General features: G+C 33.2%; 1 protein-coding gene across 1 annotated transcript; it reads left to right on the top strand.

Moving 5' to 3' along the window:
* Nucleotides 1-380: 380 nt before the first annotated feature.
* Nucleotides 381-4,040, top strand: LOC130823722 (omega-hydroxypalmitate O-feruloyl transferase-like). The gene is made up of 3 exons (XM_057688455.1): nt 381-551; nt 1,159-1,620; nt 2,968-4,040. The coding sequence occupies exons 1-3, from the start codon at nt 549-551 to the stop codon at nt 3,826-3,828; spliced, it is 1,326 nt and encodes a 441-aa protein (XP_057544438.1). The 5' UTR covers nt 381-548; the 3' UTR covers nt 3,829-4,040.
* Nucleotides 4,041-8,882: the final 4,842 nt, after the last annotated feature.

Consider the following 8,882-nt stretch of genomic DNA (forward strand, 5'->3'; position numbering starts at 1 on the left):
AATTTATATATAAATCATTCTCAATATCAGCATGTAAGTAACGACAAAAAAATATGAACATATATAGAATCACTCTAATACAACCATAGTTAGTGAAGTTTTACATACTAATAAATAAAATGAGGAAGCTATCACTATATAACAAGAAAACTCAAATTTGACATATTTTATAAGTTTTGACAATAACCTAAAATTAGAATGCCAACCCCACCAAACCAATTAATTGTACACCATTTACAAGCATTAAAGTATACGCATCACCTTTTTCTATTTTTTTCCAATCAAGGCTAGTGACCAACCTTCACCCATATCCCAATTTTTTCATATAAAAATACCCAAGATATTAAGGTGCGTGTATGCCCAAAAATAAATTAAAAATAGAAAACCCTTTTACCCTTATATACTCTTGTATAAGAAGCATTACATGCAACTATAAAAATTCAAGCCAAATAACTACTCTTTCCCACTCTTCCTATAAGCATTTTTGATCCTTCATCTTAATTACCAATTCTATTATCTACTTGTCTACCCAAGAAAAGACAATCAACATGGTTAGTCATGCTTCTCAAAAACATTTTACTCTCCTTTCCTTTATTCTTGCATTAATTCACCATAAGCACATATATTAGTATATATGTAGTATAAAATAATAGACAAAAACAAACACAATTAAAAGTTTAAAATTTTATATATACTTATACGTGTTTGTTTAGAGGCGGTTTCACCCACAGTGAAAAGACTCTAACCATATTAGGCCATAAAAATTAATAGCCCATAATATTTAATTAGCTTCAATTGAATTACTTATTATCTTCAAATCTATTATGCAATTTTATCTATATATTGCTTTTTAAAGCCATCTACCACAATATTTAATCCTAACATTTCATTTTTTTAATGTGAAATCTAAGTCATTTATTTTTAATACTAATAAAAAATTGATTAAGATACAAATTAAATATTTAAATAGCAAATGAATTTTCAAAAATTTATGTTTTGACACCAATTAAAAAATATTTAATTAACCACCAATAGTTTCAAATTTTTTATAAAACTTTTATAAATATTTATTTTTTAAAATTTAGTATATTGGTTAGCGTTTAAAGCGAATCAGCCATCGTAAATAAAATAACTCGTCTCGATTTTTGTTGCATGTAGGTTTATGAAAAGGGATTGGAGAATGGCAATCATGTATTTGAGTTGAAAGTGAATCAAGTAGGAGAACCAACAATGGTTCAACCAGAAAAGGAGACACCAAAAGGGTTTTACTTTCTTTCTAATTTAGACCAAAACATAGCAGTAATTGTACGTACAGTTTATTGCTTTAAGTCACAAGAGAAGGGAAATGAGTTGGCTGCACAAGTGTTAAAAGATGCACTTTCCAAGGTGTTGGTGCACTATTATCCTTTGGTTGGAAGGCTAACCATTAGCCCACAAGGGAAGCTCATTATAAACTGCGACGGAGACACTGATGGCGCGGTGTTCGTCGAGGCGGAGGCGGATTGTAATATGGATGAGATTGGGGATTCTACTAAGCCTGATCCTATTACTCTTGGAAAGTTGGTTTATGAATTTCCTGGTGCTAAAAATTTGCTTGAAATTCCTCCTCTTGTTGCTCAGGTTTGTTTTACAAATAACTCTCGACTCATTTTGTATATATCCAATTTTTAGTAAGAGTTTATCTTGTTTGCAACTAACTAGACATGTGAATTTTTGACTGACTCGAAATTAATCCGAAACTGCATCGAACCTGTAATTCAAAAATGATAATTCTACCTAAATGTATGAGAAAAAAACTGGATTCAATCCAAATGTAAATCAAAACCAATTGTTCTCACGGATTTCTCATATTTTGTGAATTTTTAATTGAATGTCATTAGGTTTTTTTTGGATCCACTACATTAATTTCTTATATTTTTGTATTTTTGAGTAAATATTTCTTTGTTAATAACTTTAAAATTATTATATTGGACACTTTTATAAGAAAATGTTTAAATAAGATTTAAATAACTGTTGGACTAGATGAAGCGATTTCATTCAAAAATGACCCGAATTAAAGTAACTAGAGGTGGATAATTATATAAATATCATTTAATCGGTGGTTTAGCTAGGTGTTTCAAATTTAGTTATTTATGAATTTTTGTATATAGCTTATCAACATGCTTTTATGTTTATTATATTGAATTATATTCATAAATAATTAAATTAGTGATAAGATGTATGAAACATAATTAACATGTTTATCAACATGTTAATTACTCCCTTCCGATTCTTTATTCAGTTGTCCCATTTAGTTTTTTGACACTATTCATCGATCACTCTTAATTTGTATTTTATTTTTAATCTAGACGTTAAAATATAGTCATGTGAGATCTTGTTTGATTCTTCTCAATGTAAATTTTATTACCATTAAATTTTTATAATTTTTAATTATGCACAATTAGAGATATTTAAAATTGAATTAGTGCATTGGATAGTGTGCCAAAACTAAATGGGACAACTGAAGAGAAACGGAGAAAGTATGTTTCATATATCTATGTTTGTGTGATGTTTCAGTTGATCAACATGTTGATTATGTTTCATATATTATCTATGTTTGAGTGATGTTTGAGTTGGGATAAATAATTTTGAGTCAATCATTTACCTATATAATCAAGACTATACATATATAAACGATTTAGAAGTGCATAAAATTCAATAGTACTCATATCGTCGTAATTATTGGAATAAGTATATATATATATATATATATATATATATATATACACGTATATTCAGAAATAAGTAGTTGGAGTAAGCAAGTGATAACACTTAAAATATGTTAAAAATCTAACAGTATTGTAGTAGAGAGTAAAATAAACTTGTTTTATGGATTGGTTAGGTAGTCACCGCTCCGGTGTGAGGGATAAAACCTTGTCGCTAGAAAGAATTCACATGAATGCACACTAATAAATAATGCATAAACAGGTGACAAAGTTCAAGTGTGGAGGTTTCGCATTAGGATTGTGCATGAACCATTGCATGTTTGATGGGATTGGAGCTATGGAATTCGTCAACTCATGGGGCGAAACTGCACGGGGTCTAGCCCTCAACACGCCCCCCTTCCTAGACCGAATGATCTTGAACGCACGCGATCCACCAAAAGTCGAGTTCAAACACCAAGAATTCGATGAAATCCAAGACATATCCGGCACCAATGATCTATACGCCGAGAAAATGCAATACCGATCCTTTTGCTTCGACATGAGCCAACTCGAAAGGCTCAAGGCGAAAGCGATGGAAGATGGAACCCTCAAGAAATGCACCACATTTGAAGCACTCTCAGCATTTGTATGGAGGGCAAGGAGCAAAGCACTTCAAATGAAGCCTGATCAAAAAACAAAGCTACTCTTTGCGGTTGATGGAAGGCCTAAATTTAGCCCTCCTTTACCAAAAGGGTATTTTGGGAATGGAATTGTGCTTACTAATTGTATTTGCCCTGCTAGTGAGTTAATCGAAAACAATCTCTCTTATGGTGTAGAGTTGGTGCAAAATGCTATTAAAATGGTTACCGATGATTATATGAGGTCAGCTATAGATTATTTTGAAACAACAAGGGCAAGACCGTCATTAAGCTCGACTCTTTTGATTACAACATGGTCAAGATTGTCTTTTCATACTACTGATTTTGGATGGGGTGTACCCGTTCTATCTGGGCCTGTTGCATTACCTGAAAAAGAAGTTACATTGTTTTTGTCTCATGGAAATGAGAGAAAATCTATTAATGTGCTCTTGGGATTGCCTGATTCTGCCATGCAAAGCTTTGAAGAACAAGTGAAAGAAATCTAATTAAATTATATATATACTTCATATATCAATTTATATGGAATTATCAGTTAATTATATTTATATTATTGTTTTTTTATGAGTATGTGCATTTTACAATTTATTATATGATATTCGTTTGTATGAACTTATAGTACTCTATAATATTATTTGCACCTTGTGTCATATGTAGTACAAATATTTATTGATATTTGTATAAAAAGCACAAATTTAGGGTTTGATTTTCTTTTATGTATTCTCAATGTATGTTTTTACAGTAATTTATATTTACACTGTATAACGATAAAGACAACTAAATTTGGGCTAAGCCCATGCAATACGTTTGGCTTTAGCCCCCTTCCTCAAGTTGGAATACACGGATCACAAATGTTCAACTTGCTTAGAAGATTGTGAAACTGTTGGACCTTAGGAGCTTTGGTGAAAATATTGGCACATTATTCAGTATTAGAAATATGGAAAGGTGAAATATGAGTTAAGGCCATCTTTGAGAGCATCTTGTACATAATTACAATCAACTTTAATATGTTTAGTATGTTCATGAAAAACTGAGTTTTGAGTAATGTGTAAAACAGATTGACTATCACTGTACATGAGCATTAGAGATAAAGAAAATGCGCCTAAGTTTGAGAGCACATTGTACGACCACTTGAGTTTAAAAAGTAAGAGCACCATAGAACGATATTCAGCTTCGGTGGAAGAGCGAGAAACAATATGTTGTTTCTTAGTATATTCCAAGAAATAGGTGCAGATCCTAGAAAAGTTATTCAACCTGTGGGTGATCGGCTTGTTAAAAGACAACTTGCCCAATCGAAATCACATCAATCGGAAACCTAAAGAGCAAAAGATGTTGAAAGTAGAATCTCTTGACTCGGAGTACCTTTAAGATAAAGAACAACTCGCAGAGTAGTATCCCATTGAGCGTCGAGGGGTTCATGCATAAATTGAGATAGAATATGTGCAACATAGGCCAAATGGGGACAAGTAAAAGAGAGATAAAGAAATTGGCCAACCAAGCGGCGATATGGTTCTGGATTATCATGAGGAGCCCTGGATACTCAAGCGAGGTCATGATTTTGCTGGATAGGTGTAGGAGATGGACGATACTCTATCATACTTGTGTCGTTGCGAATATCAAGAGTATATATTCGCTGACACAAAATTAAACATCAAGGCTCCAAGCCACCTCCACACCAAGGAAAGAATTTAAGAAAACCAAGATCTTTAATGTGAAAACATGTGCCAAGATAATGTTTAAAAGAGAAAATCCCAGGAGTATTGTTACCACAACTGATAACTTTTTGGATATATGGTATGCTAGGCAATGATCATTTGGAGTTGTTGGTTGAAACTGTTAGTTGGGTTGATGAGCTAGAAGCATTGCCTGATAAGTCAGCTATTTAATTTAGTTGTTTAAGCCAGCTATTATCGAGATATTTGGTAAAAATAATTGTAAGTTGTTTTATTATTAGTGAAAAAAGCGGGTAAAAAACCAAAAGCCTTTGAAGAAAGTTGGTAATTGTTTATCAAACACTCTTTGGACCGTTTGATCAAATACTCTTTTGACCGTTTAATCGATGAAAAAAACAAAAAATTAAAAATTAACAAAAAAAAAACAAGAAAAAAAAGTTATTTGCTAAACACTTTTTTAGTACAACAAATATAAAGACATAAAGGTACTCCCTCTATTTTTTTTTTTGTTCTTCTTATTTAGTTTTTACACAGTTTTCAAAGCAAATTTTGAATCTTAATATTTCTAAATATGCATCATAAAAAATTATAAAAGGTATATAATAAAAAAGTATATTTCAGATGAACCTAACGAGATCTCATATGGATATATTTTATATTCTAGATATGTCTCGAAAATCTTAATTAAATATCTTTTCTTAAAGTGAAATATTCTAAGCTGGAAGAACATTAAACAAAGAGGGAATATGAAGCATATTTTTAATTGATGAAGCCTAATATATACTCCCTCCTATTCTGTAACACCCCTGAATTTTCAACCCCTTAAACGAAACCAGAATCGTGAAAAAGGGAGGAAATTCGGGTGTTACATAAAAAAAAAGGGAAAATACTTAAAATAAACGCTAAAGATTAATTGAAAAGGTGAGTAAGTGGAAATTTCGGCAGCATCTCTGCTGAAAACTGAGGATGTGACAAGAATATATAAATGGATAACATAACTAAAATAATCTAAGGCCTTTAATGCCTTCGAGAATACGTCGCGGCAGAAAGAATCATCGTCGGCTTTACAAATTATCAACTTTAACGAGGATCGTGGTTCCAGTGTTACGCATTGACCTGATGGATACTAAAGGAGTATTCTCATTACTATACATCCAAAAACTACGCAGCGGAACTATGGATCATACAAGGAGTCACATAGCTCCACACAAAAGAAATTATACAATCCCAAAGAAAACTTTACATGTAATATAAAAGCTACAAGCATTAGGCAATTTGTACACAATTGTTACGACCGTACTCTGCTCTTTCCCCCAATGCAAAGCAAAAGAAGCTCCTATACCTGTCATGTCAAGCTATGATCCCCCTGCTGCTCAACATAATGACCATAGTCAGATGTGTCATAGCAGGAATATCATAGAGAGTCATGAACAAACAACAACAAACACATACACGTCAGTAGTTAATGAATTTATAACAATTAGAGTTATTGAACAAAACTATAGACAACAATATATTATGGCAATAGCGAGTCTACTCATCTGTCTAAACACCTCTATTTACTCATAATTTCTCTTTCAAACTACTAATCTCTCGAAGTATATTCAAGGGTAGTGGATCTTTTCTCTATTCATGGCATAGTGACACGGCCAAGGGCGTTATCGGCCACCCGGCACCCATGGCAAAGTATGAGCTCATGTCCCCTCCAGCTGACCCTCTCGGGTCCTACCTTCGGGAAAAACTAACACACTGGGGTACTAAACCAGTGAAGAGGCCACCATATTGGGGTTTGCAAGGCCCGCATGGTAACACCTTGGTCAAGGGGCGGTATCGGCCACCCGGCGCCCAATGACCCAAGCATGCTCATACCCCCCTTACGGTGGTCCCATCGGACCTCACCTAGGGGACTACTAAACCAACTGGACATAATCCAGTTGAGTCACGCCAACTAATCATAAATCAGAGCTCAATAAGTAGGAGATCACTTCGATACCACACACAATCATGGTGCGTTCTCTGCTATTTAGAAATCTGTTCTCATAGTCTCCTATTGCTTTCATTCTACTTACCTATATCACTATTATCACTATTTGCTAGCATGGTCTACTTTCTGGCGCTCTATAATTCTAATACGATGCATATAATCATGAAATATGGATAATACTTTGAAACGATGAATATGATAATTAATTACTGCGCGTACGTATCTGCAAGCGTCACTGCACGACCACAAGTTACAAAAGTCACCCAACTAAGGGTCTACTTTCCTCTTATAAATTGGAAATCTATATAAGTTAGGAATAGCACTTATAAGTTCTCTTAACTACTTTGTTATACCAGCTAAAAGCCAAAGTAACCACTATCATCCATTCACGACAAGTTTTCAATTACTTCTAGCACGTATGCATCTCATTCAACACCAAGCATAATCGTCAATTCAACAATAACACAAGTTTTTCCATCGGTAAAGAATAAAAGGATTATGTCGACTGTTTCATTACACCAACTAACTTTGAGTTATAACGGTTCACATTATCTTAATATAAAGCGACGATTCACACTTAATGTTGATGTAGTGCTAATATGACGACAAGGACGAATCTTAAAGTTATCACATCGTAATATCATTTATTATATTCTCCAAGGCTAGAAAAAACTAAAATCAAGACATCATACAAGTAACTTTAATAATTCTCAACAGTTGACACTATGTTCATGGCTTATTACAATTGTGTGTTTATGATTTCAATAACAACCTAATGAGGTATTAGTAACTCTCACAATTAAATCACTAACAATTAGCAACTACTACTCCCAATTAACAACCAAAACCATTTCTATAGTCAATTATAATCAAAATCATTACTAATTGCCACAACAATAATCAACCAAGTCTTAAAACTACTTATAAGCACTAGTGGAAAAAACGTCTTTTGCTGCGGTTATTTTGCCATTATTTGCTGCGGTTTTGGCCCCCAGCAATTGTGATAGCAGCAAATGTCCTTTTTTAAATGCTGCGGTTTAAAACCGCAGCAAATAAGGGCATTATTTGCTGCGGTCATGGGCAAAAACCGCAGCAAATAAGGAGGGTTATTTGCTGCGGTCAGAGGCAAAACCGCAGCAAATAAGTGTGCATTATTTGCTGCGGTTTTGCCTCTGACCGCAGCAAATAACTCTATTTTTTTTTCTTTTTTAGTTTTATACTCATTATAATCCATATAATCTGAAGCAGTAATTTCAAGATTATAATCCATATAATCTGAAGCAGTATAAAACAGTAATTTAGTTTTATACTCATTGTTATTATACCATATCAAAAGCAGTAATTTCAAATACAGAGCTTTGTTATGCCTGAGTGAAAAGGTACAAACAAATAACAGTATTCTCATTTATTGAATCAAGAAAATATAATCTGAAGGTACAAAAGAACCTATGAATCAAGAAAATATAATCTAATTAATTCTATGTCTCTAAATATTGACCCTTGATTGAGGCAGCATATACACCGTTGATAGACATGAAGCACGAATCATGACAAAGTTGCTGTTGTAAAGATAAAACAACCTTCTGGAAGCTGCTGTTGTTGCCCAAATATATACTGATCATCACTTGCTTCAGAAGATGCACACAACCAGCTGTTTTGCTGATGAAGAGAAGACTTGCACATGTATTCAGAATATTGTAATGGGAGTATTCAGAAGACTTGCTTCAGAGCTACCTATCTTAACACATTTTCAACAAAATCCAAGTTGTCAAGCCCAAGAAGAAAAAAGCAAAGGGAGTATTGAAATCAAATTCAATGTAATACAAAAAGCAATATCAGTATATTGTAATGGGAGTAAAAGAAGAAAAAAACAAAGTCGAACTGT

This window comes from Amaranthus tricolor, chromosome 9, assembly GCF_026212465.1.
Source record: "Amaranthus tricolor cultivar Red isolate AtriRed21 chromosome 9, ASM2621246v1, whole genome shotgun sequence".
Lineage (NCBI taxonomy): Eukaryota > Viridiplantae > Streptophyta > Magnoliopsida > Caryophyllales > Amaranthaceae > Amaranthus > Amaranthus tricolor.

Bases quoted from the DNA above. Each gene is read 5' to 3' on its own strand.
- LOC130823722 (XM_057688455.1), top strand. The intron at 1,621-2,967 runs GTTTGTTTTACA...ATGCATAAACAG, and splicing joins TTCCTCCTCTTGTTGCTCAG to GTGACAAAGTTCAAGTGTGG.